The sequence below is a fragment of the Felis catus genome, chromosome F2 (genome assembly GCF_018350175.1).
Source record: "Felis catus isolate Fca126 chromosome F2, F.catus_Fca126_mat1.0, whole genome shotgun sequence".
Lineage (NCBI taxonomy): Eukaryota > Metazoa > Chordata > Mammalia > Carnivora > Felidae > Felis > Felis catus.
In genome coordinates, this window is record NC_058385.1 from 66,269,646 (window position 1) to 66,289,599 (window position 19,954).

Below are 19,954 nucleotides of genomic sequence, written 5' to 3' on the forward strand. Positions count from 1 at the left end.
ATTTCCTTGTTTGTAGGAAACATGATCATGGTAACTTACTCTCAAATCGTTCAGGAAAGGAAGAGGTCTTATATAATTAATTTATCTGTGATTTATCAGGTAGAAATCTGTTAATCATTGTTCCTGCTCTTTACCAAAAAAGTCATAATTCTCTCACCCTTTACTCTTGCCTAACCTACCTACCCTGCCAATTCTCAATCTTAAATCAATACAACTGTCTCTTCTTTGCTCCCACTGTTAAAGAAAACAAAAATAACTGTTGATTGATGCCGTTACAGAATAACGGACTTCAATGTTAATGATGCTTTCATTTCATTTGCTCATCAATAGTTATTACTTCTCCCACTCTCCTCCAGCATTCCAAACCTTTGCCTGCTTCCTTGTCTCCTTGTGTTTGACCCCACTCTTACTTAACTACGTGGCCTCCTACTCATTAGAAAACAGACACTTTTAAGCTTCCTTTCCTCCTCCCCAGAGCAGCCTCAGATATATAACCATCCATATCTCTTTGTCAGTTTATTCATAAAAATAAGTGATCCTAACTTCTTCCAGTGCTAATCTTGATCTTCTATAGCCGCCCCTGAGACTTTGCACCATGAGTGTTCCTCTCTTTTATTTTGTTCACTGTCCCTTTTCTCTCCATCTGTAGAGCAGAGAGGTTAAGTGGTAGAACTGAGACTTGAAATCGGGCTTGTCTGATTCTAACACCCGCTACGTGGGGTTCCCTCAGAAATCTTACTTGCCTAATCTACTGGTCTCTTTTCAATTTTCATCATACTATGTACTTTTTTTTTTTTTTAAGACTTTATTTTTAAGTAATTTCTACGCCCAGCATGGGGCTCAAACTCATGACCCTGAGATCAAGAGTCACCAGCCAGGCGCCCCTCTCATCTTACTAAATACTCATTTTCCCCTCCTCCCTGGAATTTTTTTCTTTTGCTTCAAGGTACAGCTCTTTCCTGATTTTTCTACTCGTCTGATCATTTTTCCGCTGGTTTTGCTGACTCTTCTGCCAGTGCCTACCCCTTAATTGTGCTGCGCAGGCATCTGTCCTTGAGCTGCTCCCTTCCATGGTCCCCATATTCTCATTCATAATCTCATCAGCAGCAGGCCTAAGCTTTCAGCTGCTCTGCAAATACTGTTAACCCAGATCTGCTTCTACTACCTGCTGGATGTCTTCTGTATTAGGCTGTCGCGTGCAGGAGCCACGAGCTGCATCGAGCCCTGGAGCCCTTGAAAGGTGGCTACTCCGGGGGCACTTGGGTGGCTCGGTCAGTTAAGCGTCCGACTCTTGATTTAGGCTCAATTCACGATCTCACGGTTCGTGAGATCGAGCCCTGTGTCAGGCTCTGCGCGGACATCAGGGAGCCTGCTTGTAATTCTCTCTCCCCCTCTCTTTCTCTGCCCCTCACCCCTGCCTCTCTCTCAAAATAACTAAATAAACATTAAAAAGATAAAAGAAAACTGGCCAGTTCAAATTGAGATGTGTTGTTAGTATGAAAGAAATAACGTAAAATATCTCAATAATTTTTATTGATTAAATGTTGAAATGATAATTATATATTAATTAAATAAAATATGTTATGAAGATTAACTTTACCTTTTTCCACCTTTTTCACTGTGGCTCCTAGAGCATTCTAAGTTACACCTAAATGGCCTGCATTACATTTCTTGGACAGCACAGCTCCAAATGTTTTGCAAAGGCCTTAAACTCGACATATTTAAAACCAGGCCTATTTCCTACCCCCAGACTTGTCCCTCTTTTGCCCAATCTTGAAAACTTGATTATTTTAGTAAATTAAACTCTAGCTATGTGCCAAGTACTCTGCTAAGCACTTAGCATATGTTATTTCATTCAATCAACACATTCTCTCACTTAATCATCACAACAAGCTTATGAGATCTCTTTTCCCACCCTCATTTTGCACGTGAGGAATTCCTGATTCCTCCCTCTTCACCTCAAGTTTGCTGCATCACCAAGCCTCTCTCCCGCTTAACTCCTGACACTTGTCCTGTTTGTCCTTTCCATTTATACCCGTAACTCTGATTGAGATGCTCTGTAGTGGCTTCCTTCTTTTTTGTTTTTGTTTTATTCTATTGTAAAGTTTATTTCTTTATTTGGAGAGAGAGAGTATGCAAGAGGGGCAGAGAGAGGGAGAGACAATCCCGAGCAGGCTGCACACTGTCAGTTGGGGCTTGAACTCACGAGCTGTGAGATCACGGTCTGAAACCAAGAGTCCAACGTTCAACCGACTGAGCCACCCAGGCGCCTCCTTAGTAACTTTCTTCATGGTCTCTTCTTGTCCCTCTATCCATTTGCCATTGCTGCCAGAATCCTCTTCCTAAAAGACGTATCTCGTCATAATTCTGCTATGCTTAAAACCTGGTAAGTAAAATCCGGATTCCTTTACATGCATACAGCACTCTTCATAATCTATTTTTGGCCTACCACAATGGGCATTCATTTTTCTGCATTTCATTTTCTTCATCTCTAAGGACTCCTCCAGCGTAAAATTTATGATTGTTGGAGGAATTTCTGATACTAATGCAGTAATCTCTTAATAGGTTTAATCTTGTTCAGCGAACGGCACAAGCTTGCACAGCTCTGGCCTTTAATCTCCGTAGGAAGTCTGAGTTCCTTGTGGCGTTAGCTGATTACTCTATTAAATGTTTCGATTCAGGTAAGAAATCCTCCTGTTTATCTTCTGCATATGAGTAGAATTTAGACTGATGCACTGCAAGGAATTTGCCAATCTGTATCATCTGAGGGGGTAGTCCCCACAAGACAGCACTCACTTCAGACATTAGCAACAAGTTTGGGGGTCCCGGGACCACCCTCACGTCAGATCAGCTGGCTACAAATTCAGGGTTCCCCACAGCCACCTTTGGGTTTGATATTCACTAGAATGACTCAACAGAACTCAGGAACACACTCCACTTATGATAATAGTTTAATGCAGCGGAAGGATATAAATTAGAACCAGCCAAAGTAGGACACACAGGGTAGAAAGTGGGAGGCTCCCAAAGGAGAAGCTGCGGTTATCCCTAGGGACATAGTCCCCTCCCAGCATCAATATGTGGCCCTCCACACTGAGTATTGCCAAACCAAACATATACCTAAGCTTTGATGTCCAGGACTTTTATTGAGGCTCCATTACACAGATTTATGACCGATTGGGTTATTGCCCACCTGTTTGAGCTCAGATTTCCAGCCTTCCTCCTCTCTCCGGAGGTTGGGCGGATATCACGTGGCTGAACGCCCTAACCTTCTAGTCACTCACATGATTGATCTTTCCCGAGTGGCCAGCCCAGTCTCTGAGGTTCTCTTCTTAGATAAGCCATCGGGTGTTATCTGAGGGACCTGCCGTGAATAACAGAGACACCCTATCACCGGGGAAATTTTAGGGGTTTATAGATTGTCTCCCAGGAACCTAGACAAAGGCCATACCTCTCTTTGAAGCCCCAATTCCTTACTATGTAGGTACAAGAATAATAACTTTCTTAATATAACCTATGTGTTTTATACTACATTGTGTATTTTTAGAACATTTAGAGTTCTGTAAACTGAACCTCTTATTAAGAGAAAAGATATCTCAACTGTATTGTTTTTTTTCTTGATAGAAGGACACCTGGGTGGCTCGGTTGAGTGTCCAACTTGGGCTCAGGTCATGATCTTGTGGTTCGGGAGTTCGAGTTCCGGATCGGGCTCTTTACTGTCAGCACAGAGCCCTCTTTGTATCCTTTGTACTCCCTTATCTCTGCCCCTCCCCGACTCACGCTCTCTCTCAAAAATAAATAAACATTAAAAAAGTAAATAAAGTAATTGATAGAATATTTTAAAAGATAGTAATAACAATAGTAATAACAGCGATAATTAACACTTACATAGTGTTTACTCTTTGCCAGGTACTGTTCTATGACTTTATACGTGTTAATTTTAATCATCATAAAACCCACAGACATCGATATTGTTAACTCCATTTACAGATGAGGAAGCTGAGGCACAGAAGTAACTTAACCAAGGTCTCTCACGGCTTGTAAGCAGTGGAGACAGAATTCCTAACCTGGAAGCCTAGCTCCAGGGTCCCTGCTCTCAATCACTACTACACTGTCACTGTGCATGTGCGGAGACAAACCAGTCGTCCTTCAGTGATGCCCAGACACAGTCTGTGTTTGTACAGCAGGGACTTCTCTTTCTAGTCTGTTTTCTCTGCCTATGCCTCTTTTCCGTTCTAACAAATATATGATCCTATCTATACTGTCGTGTGGAGTCATTTCCTTTACTTCATTAAAAATATTCATACAGAATTTTAAAATCAGTACAGAATATTCTACTCTATAGATGTTTGCAGCACCACAATTATTAAACCTGTTACCTGTCAGTGGCCTTTAAACTGTCTCCAATTTTTGGTGTTAAAAAAACACTACTGCCACACACAGAAGTTCTAAAAAACCAAATGTTTATACTCATCTGTGATTGCTTCCCTTGGATTCCACCCATTCTCTTCTTCTCTCTTAGTTCCATCTGTTTACAATCTGTTCTGTTGAACGCCCCACCCCTACCAATGAAGCCCCTTCTTTAAGATGTTTTCTCCACCTCCCCAGCTACCTCCCTCTTCGCTGCTAAATCTTGCTTCTTCACGGCACCCATTGGTGGATTCTGATTTTTGCTTTCCCCACTCCACGCTGTTGAGACTTCTCTAAGGCCATTAGTAACCTCTGATTGTTTAAATGTTTTCTTTATTTTGAGAGAGGGGGAGAGTGTGTGCGTGCACGAGTGGGAAAGGGGCAGAAAAAGAGGAAGAGAAAGAATCCCAAGCAGGCTGCACACTCAGCAAAGAGCCTGACATAGGGCTCGATCCCACGACTCTGGGATCATGACCTGAGCCAAAACCAAGAGTTGGACGCTTACCTGACTGAGCCACCCAGGTGCCCCAGTGACCTCTGTTTGTTTAAGCTCTCTTTATACTTTTCGCCCTACCCCTCAGTAGCATTTAACACTTTGCTTTACATTAAGACCTTAGTTTTCATACTCTTCTCTCTCTTGGTTTTCCTCCTACCATTCTGACTGCTTCTCAGTAGTCTTTCCTGTGTTCTTTCAGTGGTCCCTAGACTCAGGGAGTTTTTACCCAATTAAAAAGAAAGTAGAGGAACAACAACCCACATGGGTTGTCAACTTTTAATTTTACCGACATAGGAAAAAACGATAGAACTTCATTTCATAAAACGAGAGATTGTTTTTAACATAAAGAAACTTAGAAGGATAGAATGCTAGATTAAAAGGTAGTACTTTCAGTTTAGCTTTATGAAAAACTCATGTCATTGTCCTTATTTTTCTCATTTCACTGAAGACCAATGAAAACTTGATCATTAACTAATGCCAGACTTCAGACCGGTGTTTGGAAACTACTGCTCTCTCCCCAAGGGTTCCTCTGTTCCTCTATTTGCAGTTTTGACCTACTTTGTGTCTTAATGCTTCCCAGATTTACATCTTGCTTTCTGATTATTCTCCTCAGTTTCATCTTTCTGAAAGAAAAAATTCTGTTCATAACAGTAAAACATGTTCACCACAGCAAACCTGGAAACACAGGAAAATGTAAAAGAGAACATAAAAATCACTTATAATTCTATGACCCAGTGATAATTGTAATGAAGTTCTCGGTATTTTCTCTGCCGGGCTGTTTTCTGTGCTTCTCTCACATGCACACACGCACCTCAGGATCCATTTTAAAAATCAAATTCATGATCTCTTCTTCCCACACTGCTAAATCTGTTTCTCCTTATGTGTTTCTTAAATCAGCTAATAGTATCGCCATCTAGTTATATAACTAAACTAGCACCGTTGAAGTCTTAACTCGTCTTTTATTTCAATACATCTAGTTGATCACAAAGCCCTTTGAATTTCTCCTTCATAACTCTTGACTTTCTTCCTTTCTCCATTGCCACATTTGTATTTTAGACCTTCCTTATCGCCTCCTCGGATTATTATAGCAACAGATAAATTAGTTGTCTAGTCTCTTCCTTCTTTCCACTGTATCCCTCATGTATCTTCGGAGTGCTCTCTCTGAAATACACAACAGATATGATACTCTTCTATGTAAAACTATTACAAGAGAAAGCCCAAACTCCCTACCACCACATCTAAAGCTGTTCTCTTTTTTTTTTTTTTTTTTAATTTTTTTTTTCAACGTTTATTTATTTGTGGGACAGAGAGAGGCAGAGCATGAACAGGGGAGGGGCAGAGAGAGAGGGAGACACAGAATCGGAAGCAGGCTCCAGGCTCCGGGCCATCAGCCCAGAGCCCGACGCGGGGCTTGAACTCCCGGACTGCGAGATCGTGACCTGGCTGACGTCGGACGCTTAACCGACTGCGCCACCCAGGCGCCCCTAAAGCTGTTCTTAAACTCTTTTTCATTTGGCCTCATCTCCTCACATGTCCATGACATTCGCGTTACTAACCTGTTCCATTGTGCATTTTACCAACTGGCCAGCTTCCATTGTTGTAGGTGTTAACGAAGGTGTCTCGTATAAATACCTAGCTATCAGTTGAATCAGTCCTTGGATGATACATAGTGTTTTCCCTATATGACTCTTTTACTTTTTACCACAGTTACCAAGGAGCTAGTTAGCTGGATGAGAGGACACGAATCATCAGTATTTTCGATCTCTGTGCACGCATCAGGGAGATATGCCATCACTACTTCTTCTGATACGGCACAGCTGTGGGACTTGGACACCTTTCAGAGAAAAAGAAAGCTGAATATTCTACAGTCTGTGGGAATACAGAAGGTCAGTGAGTGCGGGGCACATCTTGGTCTGTTGTGCTTCTCTGACTCGTTTCTCGGTTAGCAGGATTTATAGATGATGTGAGAGTAACGATGTACTTTGTCCCACATAGCCGTGTTCTTATAACTCAGCAACAAGTGAAGCAGAGTGGCCCATGCGATGAAAGATGTTGCTTGTGGCTACAATTTCTAACTTACTGGGTTTTTGTTTTTCAAAAAGTTCAAACACGGAGCAGATTTGTAAGAATTTCACAGTGAATACATGTACGAACACCATGTAGATTCTACTGTTAACGTGTTCCTATACTATCCTGTACTGTACTTTTGTTATCACGTTATTATGTTGTTATAACACCGTATTAAGGTTCTATCCATCTTTCTGTCCCACTGTTCATTCTTTTCTTGCTTTTCATTTTAAAGTGAGTTGCAGACATTAATGTATTTGCCTGTAAATACTTAAGACTGAATTTAATTGACTATGGCTCAGTATCTGTTGATGTGAAACTTACATATAATGAAATGCACAGATGTTTGTATTCATTTGTTAAGTTTTGTCAAATACATATACCTTTGTAACTTGTGCAATCCTATTATTACCATCATCCCAGAAAGTTCCCATATATCCCTTCCCGGGTAAGCACTATTCTAATGTTTTTTTACCGTAGATTAGTTTTGTCTGTTCTAAAATTTCAAATAAGGGGCGCCTGGATGACTCAGTTGAGCGTCCGACTCTTGATTTCTGCTCAGGTCATGACCCCCAGGGTTGTGGGATCAAGCCCTGCCATCAGTCTCCATGCTGAGCGTGGAGCCTGCTTGAGATTCTCTCTGTCTCCCTCTGTTCCTCTCCCCTGCTCATGCTCTCTCTCTCTCTCTAAAAAATAATAAAATAAAATTTCAAATAAATACAACCAGTCACTGTTAGTATGTATGAAGCTTTTCTTCTTCAGCATGATTTTGAGATTCACCCATGTTGTATGTACTAGCAGTTCATTCCTGTTTATGTATTTATTTATTTATTTTTAGTGTATTTATTTATTTGGGGAGAGAGGGCAGAGCACATGCAGGGCAGGTGCAGAGAGAGGGAGAGAGAATTTCCAAGCAGGCTCTAAGCTGTCAGCTCAGAGCCCAATGTGGGGCTCAATCCCACGAACCGTGAGATCATGACTTGAGCTGAAATCAAGAGTTGGACGCTCAACCAACTGAGCCACCCAGGTGCCCCATTCCTTTTTATTGTTGATCAGTATTCCTTTCTATGCATAAATCACTTTTTAAAAGAATATCCAATTCTTTTGCTTTTATGGCTTAATTTTTTCCCCCCATTTGATTAGCTAAATACTATTTTCAAGATTGTCTGAGTCTCCTATGTGATTGCTTTAGGTTATATTATATGTGCAATATTGCTTTTAATTTCTCGGTCATTAACATGAACAGCTAGCAGGGCATGTCAACCAGAAATTTATTTTGTAGTCTCCCTGGACATGTCAGAGTTCTTTAGATTGCCTTTAATAATTAAAAAAAGATAAAAGTTGTAGCCAGCTTATTCATCAGGGATTTAGGCCAAATATCTTAGTAGGTCTTTTCTTGTTTAATTGCTTTAGTGCTTAACTTGAATTTTAAATTCTAAAGAAGAGTGCCTTGGAATTGAACCCACAATGGAAACAGTTATGAAACAATGACACAAAAACCATCTGTTCTTTTTACCATGAAATTAAAACTAGTAGATGTTGGATAGTTGCCAATTCTAACCTTGCATTGTCATTTAGATATTTTAGTTTAACAGATAGGACTCCAAAAGTTAGTGATAGGAGAATAAGATTTAGAAAACATACGTATAATATGCAGTATGCATGTAAGTATTGTTCTAAAATAATAGGACATTGGGGCACCTGGGTGGCGCAGTCGGTTAAGCGTCCGACTTCAGCCAGGTCACGATCTCGCGGTCCGTGAGTTCGAGCCCCGCGTCGGGCTCTGGGCTGATGGCTCGGAGCCTGGAGCCTGTTTCCGATTCTGTGTCTCCCTCTCTCTCTGCCCCTCCCCCGTTCATGCTCTGTCTCTCTCTGGCCCAAAAATAAATAAACGTTGAAAAAATAATAATAAAAAATAAAATAAAATAATAGGACATTATAGTCTATATGTTACCTGCAAACGTTTTCTCAAAGGACCAGATAGTAAATACTTTTGATTCTGCAGACCAAGAGCAAAATTGAAGATATTATGTATATATTTACATGACTGTCTACAGTGAAATAATTTTAAAAAGGTAAAAAAGAAACATTCTTAGGTCCAAAACAAGAACCGGAGGAGGGCCCGATTGTTGCCACTCCTGGCTTATTCTGTTGAAAACAGGAAGTAGTTGTAAGCTAATCTTAAAGTAAAACTTTTAGGGGCACCCGGGTGGCTCAGCTGGTTAAGTGGGTGGCTCAGTTGTTTAAGCGTCTACTCTTGGTTTCCGTTCAGGTCATGATCTCATGGTTCGTGAGTTCGAGCCCCACATCAGGCTCTGTGCTGACAGCGCAGAACCTGCTTGGGATTCATTCTCTCTCTCTCTTTCTCTCTTTCTGCCTCTCCCCTGCTCTTTCACTCACTCTCAAAATAAGTAAATAAATTAAGAAAAAAAAAAGTAAAACTTTTATTCTTACCAAGTGTTTACTAAGTCCATGTATTTATTCCAGTTTCTGATTCTGTATTTCAAATAGAACAACTTTTGGGGTGCCTGGGTGGCTCAGTCAGTTAAGCTTCCAACTCTTGATTTCGGCTCAGGTCATGATCTCACGGTCATGAGGCCAAGCCCCGCATCAGGCTCTGTGCTGGGTGTGGAGCCTGCTTAAGATTGTCTTAGGAGTGCATGTGTGCTCTCCCTCTCTCAAAAGTAAATAAATAAGTAGAACTTTTGTGGCTTTTTTTTTGGTGATACATGGTGACAAATGATGCTGTGAGTTTCATTTTATGATGGCCCTTTTTTTTTCTTAATGTTTATTTGTCTTTGAGAGAGAGAGAGAGAGAGGGAGAGAGAGAGAGAGAGAGAAGAGCATGTGAGCAGGGCAGAGAGGAGATAGAGAGTCCCAAGCAGGCTCCGAGCTGTCATGCAGAGCCCGACTCAAGGCTTGAACCTGCGAACTGTGAGATCATGACCCAAGCTGAAATCAGGAATTGGACACTCAACTGACTGAGCCACCCAGGCACCCCTATGATGGCTCTTTTTAATCTAAAATAGCCTTCTGCCATTTTTGTCCTATGACATTATTATTATTTATTTGTTTAAAAATTTTTTTCATGTTTATTTTTGAAGGAGAGAGAAACAGCATGAGCAGGGGAGGAGGAGGGGCAGAGAGAGTGGGAGGCACAGAATTCAAAGCATGCTCCAGGCTCCAAGCTGTCAGCACAGAGCCCGACACAGGGCTCGAACTCCCCAACTGCGAAGTCATGACCTGAGCCGAAGTCGGATGCGTAACCGACTGAGCCACCCAGGTGCCCCGATTTATTTATTTATTTTAACGTTTATTTATTTTTGAGAGACGGAGACAGAGTGCAAGTTGGGGAGGGGCAGAGAGAGAGAGAGAGACACAGAATCCCAAGCAGGCTTCAGGCTCTGAGCAGTCCACACAGAGCCTGATGCGATGCTTGAACCCCTGGACCGTGAGATCATGACCTGAGCCGAAGTCGGATGCTCAACCGACTGAGCCACCCAGACACCTCTCATTTATTTCTTTTGAGAGCAACCAGGACAGCTGTCCTGGAAAATGCCCCAAATTCTGGATTTGTTCTCACTCTTCTTCATTATTTCATTTAACTTATTCTCTCATTTGTATTTCTTGTAAGCTAAAGGCTTGACTAGATTCATGTTCAGCATTTTCAATGAGCCGAGCCACTAACCTTACGAGTAGGATGCAAACAGTAGCAGCATTCGCCTTAGTGTTGGCTTCAAGAGGGAGGGGGATGGTGCACACAGAGCACAGTACAAGTCAGCTGCAGCTGCTGCTGTTTCTGTTGTCTGTTATTCGTACCCGTTATCTGGTTCTGTTACGGGATTATCTCAGTCCAGTCAGATGCCTGTTTAAAAAGCCGCAAGGTAACTGTGTTGTATTTCTTTCGAACTACATGAAATGGATGAACGATACCTCATCAGCAATTCAGAAACCCGAAAGTTTTTAAATAACTTACTTGGCGGCAAAATCCGATCTTGCCTAAATTCATTTGGCAGCAAAATCTGAACTGAATTGACATGAGGCTGAAATATTAATATGTTTGAGTATGGAGTATTGCCCCAGGTCACCCAGGGGTTCCACACGTAATGTTACAAAATACGCATCATATTACCTTTCTTAAAGGAAGTAATTCTGAATTCTGGAACATATCTGGCACCAAGGGTTTCAGATAAATAACCGTGGACCTTTGATTTCAAAATGTTTTTAAAGAACCTGTCATTCTGGGGCACCCAGGTGGCTCCATCAGCTGAGCGTCCAACTCTTGGTTTCGGTTTGGGTCACGATCTAACGGTTCGTGGGTTCGAACCTCTGCTGTCAGTACAGAGCCCACTTGGGATTCTCTCTGCCTTTCTCTCTCTCTCTCTCTCTCTCTCTCTCTCTCTCTCTCTGCCCCTCCCCCGCTAGCTCTCTCTGTCTCTCAAAATAAGTAAATAAACTTCAAAATACATAAATAAGTAAATAGATAGATAGATAGATAGATAGATAGAAAGAACCTGTCATTCCAAAATCTTTCCACTGGGTTTTTGTACCTGGCAGTAGCAGTAATCAATACCAATAACAATAGATAACCCATTGTTGAGTATTCACTGTGTCCCTTACACTTCATTTAGTTATTTTTAAACTTAAATAATTCTAAAAGTAGATACCATTCTCATTTTACAAATGGGGAATCAGAAGTTCAGAAACACGACGTAATGTGCCCTGGGTCACATAGCTTACCAAAGACGCGTGGTTTGACTATAGGCCCGTCTTACCCCAAAGTCATTCCAGGATACCATACTGCCTCTCAGGTAAGCCAGTCATACCTCTTCCTATTAGTAGATTTTGATTATTTTGTTGATGTTTGAGGTAGAATATTTAAATTAAATATTTAGTTTGGGATTTTTGAATAAATCCTAGGATTTCTGATTACTGTGGTTCAGTATATGTCAGCGAAGGTTTTCTGATGGATGTAAGAAAATATTTGACAAAGAATGTGTTGCCAAACTTAATTCACTTTTTGTGCACAGTTGGCGCTTGCTAGATTTTTCCTCAATTGTACGTTTGACTTAATTGTACATTTGTTCTTATTACCATCCTGAACTCTTAACTTTCAGAAGAGCTCACAGGCCTCTCAAAAGTGAGTTGGATGTTGGTTCGAGCCCCGCGTCGGGCTCTGTGCTGACAGCTTAGAGCCCAGAGCCCGCTTTGGATTCTGTGTCTCCCTCTCTCTCTGTTCATCGCCCCCCCCCCCCCCCCCCGCCCTGCCACTCGCACTCTCTCTCTCCCCCTCTCTCTCTCAAAAATAAATAAACATTAAAAAAATTTTTTAATTCAAAAGTGAGTTGGAAAGCCTGGATTTTCCTATTTTACAAGGAAAACTGCAGCCCCGCCCTGATGCCCAACCCTCCAAAAAGTATGTTTTGCTAGTGCTTTTGAAGTTTTTTCTAAGCTTTTTATGATTGTCAAGACATGACACTATCTAAATAATGACATGATTCATTAGGAACAATTTTATAATCATTAAAATCTGGCAATTAAAATCACAAATCTAGTAATGAATAATCATGTAGGCAATAATCTATCACAGCTCTTCCCCTAAAATAGCAGTTGGTGCTCATTAACTTTAAAGCTTTTGCTTCTCCCAGAAGGAATAAACTTTATTACTTTTCTAGAAAAATATTGCTAATTATAATAAAAATCTTAAGTTACTTTTTTCCACATTGGTTTTGAAATAGCGTCTCAGCCTTCATTACAGATCACAGGGTATTCACTGCACATGCTTTCAGTAAGAACTTCCGGTTATAAATCTTCCTGAATCTGTTGGCAAATGATGTACCAGTGATTGTCTTTGATAAAGTGGGCCAAGGACAAAAGTGAGGGTTGAATCAGGCAAGGGCAGCAATCAAATTAGCATTTTTTATTGTGTCTTATTAGCATTCACACTGAGTAGATTGTTTTAATTAACCAGTATGTCCCATAGTGCACTATGTATGTATGTGTGTAAGGGCTGTGTTTTTTTATCACTATTTATTTTTGAAAAAAGATACTATTTTATGTATATCAGACAGAACAGTTCATGATAACAGCCTTCAACTATTGTTATAAAAATAACAGGTTTCCATTCCCTGAAATTTTTATAGTAATATCATTAACTATTAGAATCATTTCTTAACTGTGTATATATAATAGCTTGGGTGAAAATATAAATTACATGGAAAGTTGCAGAAGTATTTCATACAGGTGCCTTATTGATTTGTTATTTTTGCAACACTGGAAACAGCCACAGTAGATGTGACGTTGATCCTGCTTTTCCCCTGGACCTTTTTGGCCTGCTCCCTCTCATTATTGTGATGACAGCCATATCCTGATTGTAAATACTCAAGAGACGCTCCAATCCAGCGTTAAAAACATTGAGCGCTTCCTCCCCGAAGAATGTAGCATTTCAAGAGAAAATAGGCCTCCCTCTGACACTAGTAAATTCTGAACGTGTGTGACAAATCAGGGGTCAGAAAAGAGACTACAGATTGTCCAAGGGGTTCTGCCTTCTCGGTGAATCCCTGTTCCTGTCCAACACAAGAACAAATCCTATGTTCAAATACAAAGTATTACAATAAGCTTGGATGTAGTTAAGTCTATTCTAGATGGGAATGAAAGAATAAAGAGCTAGAGATGTAGCTAAGGATTAAACCATGGGAAATATCTCAGGCTATTTGAGGAGATGTATTTTGAGAAGATGGGCAGGAATATTTTGTTCTTAAGGTATTGGTTTCTTCCATTTTCTTTACTTCTTTCTTTTCCTTCCCTCCCTCCCTCCCTTTGTGTGCTTTACACAAATGACACAAAATTTTATTAGAGGCCATTGAAAGTCTTATGAGAAAATGGTGAATTTTAACTAAAATTTTATATTATCAAAATTAAGCAGTATTGGGGCACCTGGGTGGCTCAGTCCGTTGGGTGTCTGATTTCAGCTTTGATCATGATCTCATCATTCATGAGTTCAAGCCCCGTGTCGGGCTCTGACAGCTCAGAGCCTGGAGCCTGCTTTGGATTCTGTGTCTCCATCTCTCTCTTCCCTCTCCTGCTCATTCTCTGTCTCTCTGTCTCTCTCTCTCTCTCAAAAATAAATAAACAGTAAAGAAATTTTTTTAAAAAGTAAGCATCGTTTAGTGTTTATGTATAGAAACTAGCAAAAAATGGTATTTTCAAATTTGCTATTAAGTTCCATCTCAATTGTCCATTAAATAGTCATGAATAAAATACCATGTTTTTGTTTTCAACTTTTTACTTTTATAAATAATGCTCAACAAACATTTATGTACATTTATCTCAAAGCACTTTGCTGATTTTTTTCCAAAGGATTAACTTTTAGAAGCCGACTGACGAGTTTAGGAGTGATGTGTATTTTCAAGGCTGTTGAAATGTGTTGTACAATATCTGTAACCAATTTTTATTACCAGCAGCCATGTATAACAGTGCCTGTTTCCTATACTCTCACCAACATTTAGTATTTTTAACAGTTATGAGTAGCCAGTATTTCATTGTGTTTATATTAGTATATAGTTTGTAAATAGAATACACATGTTAGCATATGTAGTTTGTGTGCATGTATATGTGTGTGTTATTTTTATAGTAAATTTGATACTCATAAAATGCTATCATTGTTTTCATTTCAATCTTTTGTAAGGTTAAATGTTTTAAAATTTTTACTTAGTATTTTATGAATTGCCTAGTTATTTTAGTCCCCTATTTTTTATTTAAGAAACTTTTCCTGTTAGTTTATGATAGTATATGAGATATCAGTATTATCCCATCATATGTTGTAAATGTATTTTTTTTCCACTTTAAGGAAAAGTAACTTTTTTTTTTTAAGGGTTTTTTTTTTTTTTAGGGGCACCTGGGTGGCTCAATCGGATGAGTGCCCAACTTCGGCCCAGGTCATGATCTCATAGCTCATGGGTTCAAACCCTGTGTTGGGCTCTGTGCTGACAGCTTAGAGCCAGGAGCCCACTTTGGATTCTATGTCTCTGTCTCTATCCACCCCTTCCCTGCTTACTCACTCTCTCGCTCTCTCTCTCAAAAATAAATAAACACTAAAAAAAGAATCTTAAAAACAATTTTTTTTTAATGTTTATTTATTTTTGAGAGAGAGGCGGGACAGAGGATCCAAAGTGGGCTCTGCACTGAGAGCACTATGTGGGGCTCGAACTCATGAATGGTGAGATCATGACCTGAGTCGAAGTCAGATGCTTAACCAAATGAGCCACCCAGGCACCCCAAGAAAAAGTAACTTTTTAAAAGAAAAATTGACTACTTGTATTACTTTATTTTATCTTATTTTTACAGAGTGCAGGAGGGAAAGAGGGGGAGAGAGAGAGAGAGAGAGAGAGAGAGAGAGAAGCTTAAGCAGGCTTCACACTCAGTGTGGAGCCAGACACGGGTCTCGGTCCCACAACCCTGGGATTACGAACTGAACAGAACTCAAGAGTCGGATACTCAACTGACTGAGCCACCCAGAAGCCCCGACAACTTGGATAGTTTTATTTTTTTTAATTTTTTTTTTAAACGTTTTATTTATTCTTGAGACAGAGAGAGACAGAGGACAAACGGGGCAGGGGCAGAGAGAGAGGGAGACACAGAATCGGAAGCAGGCTCCAGGCTCTGAGCCATCAGCCCAGAGCCCGACGCGGGGCTCGAACTCACGGAACCGCGAGATCGTGACCTGAGCTGAAGTCGGACGCTTAACCGACTGAGCCACCCAGGTGCCCCAACCTGGATAATTTTAAATTTAAAGAGGGCTGTGGGCTATATGATCATTATGTGAACAATAATTGTTTTTCTCCTTGTTTAGGTTTTCTTTTTACCATTAAGTAATACCATCCTCAGCTGTTTTAAAGATAATTCCATCTTCGCCTGGGAATGTGATACTCTTTCTTGCAAATATCAACTGCCAGCTCCACCTGAAAGCTCTAGTGTATTATACAAAGTGTTTGCCGTGACCAGGTAATGTGCATTTTACCTTTTTAAGTTTTTGGGGGGTTTTTTGTCTGTTTTTTTGTTTTTGTAATCTCTACACCCAACATGGAGCTCAAACTCATGACCCTGAAATAAAGAGTCACACGCTCCTCTGACTTAGCTCCTCCTCCCCCACAACACTGAGAATTTTTAAGAAATCTAGCTTCCAGTAAAATTTTACAAATTTTCATTCCCGTTTTCATTATCTTACGGTCATATGAGAAAAGTTTCCTTCAAACTGACATATGATCTGTAAAACTTTTTACTGTATTGTGGCAAATTTCAAATCTACAGAAAAATATAAAAATACATGAAGCCCTAATTATTCTTTTTATATTTTTTTATTTAAAAAAATTTTTCTTGGGGCGCCTGGGTGGCGCAGTCGGTTAAGCGTCCGACTTCAGCCAGGTCACGATCTCGCGGTCCGTGAGTTCGAGCCCCGCGTCAGGCTCTGGGCTGATGGCTCGGAGCCTGGGGCCTGTTTCCAATTCTGTGTCTCCCTCTCTCTCTGCCCCTCCCCCGTTCATGCTCTGTCTCTCTCTGTCCCAAAAATAAATAAAACGTTGAAAAAAAAAAAAAAAATTTAAAAAAATTTTTCTTTAATGTTTATTTATCTTTGAGAGAGAGAGAGAGACAGAGCACGAGTGGGGAAGGGACAGAGAGAGAGGGAAACACAGAATCGGAAGCAGGCTCCAGGCTCTGAGCTGTCAGCACAGAGTCCGACGCGGGGCTCGAACTCACAGACTGTGAGATCATGACCTGAGCCGAAGTCAGACGCTTAACCGACTGAGCCACCCAGGTGCCCCCCCTAACTAGAGTATTCTTATTAGTTGTAATAATCAACTAATAGCCACCTCTATTTTATCTGTAACTCCACCCATTACTGCCTCCTGCTACCTACCTCGTTGCCTTAAAGCAAAGCCCATGCATATCATTTTATCCGTTAAGTATTCCAGTGTGTATCTCTAAAGGAAAGAGTCCTTTTCGAACATAACCGCAGTACTATTACCACTTTTCTCCCCCAAGTTTTTATTTAAATTTCAGTTAACCTATTACCACACTTTTAAAAATGAATAATTTCTTAATAGTCTCACATATCTAGTCTTTGTTTAAATCAGGAATCAAGGTTCACACAGTGTCTTGGTTAATATATCCCTTTTTAAATTTTTTCTTTGCAGCTTATTTAAGGAACTGGTCATTTGTCCTATAGCATTCTCTGTATTTCCAGATTTGCTTTTTGCATCCCTGTGGTGGTGTTTTAATGTGACCCTCTCTCATCTGTATTTCCTGTAAACTGCTTACACCTATATTTTTTGTAAATTAGAGGCTTGGTCTGATTCAGGCTTGATTTGGGGGCAAGAAGCATGATAGGTGGTTTGTGTACTTTTATCAGGAGGAACGTTTCTCTTGTGATATGGCCATCGATGGTCATGACCTAGATCCAGTATTGCATTTGAGGTTAGCAAAATGGTGCTATGCTCATTCTGTCATTCCTTCTTCCCTTATTAACCAGAATCTTTCTAAAGAAAAAACTTCCTCTCATTAACTCTCTGGTTACTTTATAGGTTTTAATGAAATGCAGGATAAATGCTTAATTTCCCTTCTTTTAAAAAAAATTGTTATGAAAAATAATGAATTGTTCATTGGCATCTTCCCAAGGTAGCCAGTGAAGGCTTTTGCCCTTAATCTTTGTGAATGAATGGATTTAAATAGTGACTGTGAGTTAATCCATTAACATTATTCTTAGTGATACTGCAGTTCTCTCATTGTTGACCACTGGGATCCTCTTCAAGTTGGCTTTGAACCCTTTTGATACAACTCCAGTTATTTGTTTTGAAAGCTCTCATTGTTTCTAATCTAACAAAATGTTCCAGGCTTATCTTGTATATTTTCTGTCCCAAACCTGGTATCAGCCATTTTTCTAAAGAGCCTGGGTTTGTTTTTTGTTTTTTTCTTAAGTTTATTTATTTATTTTGAGAGAGAGCATAAGCAGGGGAGTGGGGGATGGGGGGAGGGAGGGAGAGAGAATCCAAAGCAGGCTCTGGGCTGTGAGCCCCACATGGGGCTCGATCCCACAAACCATGAGATGATGACCTGTGCTGAAATTGAGTCCAACCCCTAACCCACAGAGCCACCCAGGTGCCCCAAACCTGGTTTCATTTGTGTGGGTAATGATATTTCAAGACCCAGTCTGGATGCTAGGGGACACTCCTTGTGACTGATTTGGTCAATGTCTCTAGGCCTTTTCAGTGGAAAGTGCTAGAAAATACATATTATTTCCTCATTTGCTCTTACCCACTTCTAAGTATGAGTAAATCCCATCAATTCCACCAAATTATATCTTGAATCGGTCTGATCTTTTGTGCATTGCCACAGTATCACCTACCTCCACCTATCCTAGTCTCTTTCAGGTTCCTGTAATAGTCTCCTTATTTGGTCTCAGTGTTTCCAATTTCATTTCCTAAAGTCTGTCTCTACATAGCAGATAGAGTAGTCTTTTTAAACCATTAGTCAAATAAGTCAAATCATGTCATTTCCCTGTTGAACTCCCTTGAAAGGCTTTCCCTGATATTTAGAATAAAATCCAAACTTCCCATAATATTCCTGAGACCTCTGTTATCTGGCCTTTGTCTCCCTCTCCTTTGTCCTATTTCCTTTCCCTAACATGGTTAGGACCACACTTGAGTGAGGCTTCTTACTCTTCCTTAGGTCCAACCTTATTCCTTTCTCACACTGTGCACTGCAGTCTGGAATACCGACCAGCATGGAATTCTTCCTCCAAATCATCCCGTGACTGGCTCATTCACATTTTTTTAAATGTTTTTTTAATGTTTATTTTTGAGAGAGCATAAGCAGGAGAGGGGCAGAGAGAGAGCAGGACTAGAGGATCTGAAGCGGGCTCTGTGCTCACAGCAGAGAGCCCAATGCAGGACTCAAACTCATGAACCTTGATCTCATGATCTGAGTCGAAGTCAGACATTTAACCAGCTGAGCCACCCAGGTTCTCCTGGCTCATTCATTTTTTAGGGAGTAGACCTTTCTCCTTTCCCATCTCATTGTATAGTTCTTTATAGAACTTATCAGCTGAGATCAAGTTCATTTATTTGTTTGCCTTTCTTTCGACTGAAAATCCCCAAGAGCAGGAATCTTCCCTGCCTTGTTCACCATTGTGTCCCTGGTGCCTGAAATGATACCTGGCTTGTATTAGACACTACAAGTCCTTGGTGAATGAATGGGCAACGGCCTTGCAAGTTAATACAGCTTATTCTTTTTGTACCTTTCTAAAAGTAGCTTTCTTTGAGCAGGAAAAAAAGTTTGGGCTTCTTGAGTTTTCGTGTAGCAGTGTTGTACCAGTTCAGTATAGTCATGTGTGAAATGTAGGAAGTTGGAGGGTGTTAACTTTGAGATTATGCTATAAAAGACAAATGTTACTCAGAAATTCTCAGTCAAGTCATCGAACAAACATATGTTAAGCTGGTGTCTTAATACAATAGGTAAAAAAATATATGCTATAAACCTGAGCTTTCCTATGTGGTAGCTACTGGGTGCATGAACTACTTCATAAAAATTAAATATGGGGTACCTGGGTGGCTCAGTCAGTTAAACCTCTGACTCTTCATCTCGGCTCAGGTCATGATCTCACGGTTTGTGAGATCAAGCCCTGCAACTGGCCCTGCACTGACAGCCCAGAGCCTGCTTGGGAGTCTCTCTTTCCCTCTCTTTCTGCCCCTGCTTGTGCTCTCTCAGTCTCCCTCTCAAAATAAATAAACTTTAAAAAATAAGTAAATAAAATTAAGAATTTATTTCTTCAGAAGCATTAGCTACATTTCAAGTTCTCATTCACATGTGGCCAGTAGTGACCATATTGAGCAGTGTAGATACAGAATATTTCTATCATGTTGGATCATACTGGACATTGCTACCATAAACAATTCACGTTAGGGGTGCCTGGGTGCCTCAGTCGGTTAG

General features: G+C 40.4%; 1 protein-coding gene across 8 annotated transcripts in view; it reads left to right on the forward strand.

Moving 5' to 3' along the window:
• TBC1D31 (TBC1 domain family member 31) overlaps positions 1-19,954 on the forward strand; it is a 75,656-nt gene that overhangs the window by 6,636 nt on the left and 49,066 nt on the right. For 6 of the 8 annotated variants that reach the window (XM_045050115.1, XM_045050114.1, XM_045050118.1 and 3 more), the window contains exons 3-5: positions 2,566-2,681; positions 6,611-6,789; positions 15,822-15,973. In XM_045050115.1, the coding sequence (XP_044906050.1) occupies positions 2,566-2,681; positions 6,611-6,789; positions 15,822-15,973 (447 nt within the window). The remainder of the gene's footprint in view (positions 1-2,565; positions 2,682-6,610; positions 6,790-15,821; positions 15,974-19,954) is intronic. The other 2 variants (XM_019823091.2, XM_045050119.1) reach the window with 1 other exon arrangement.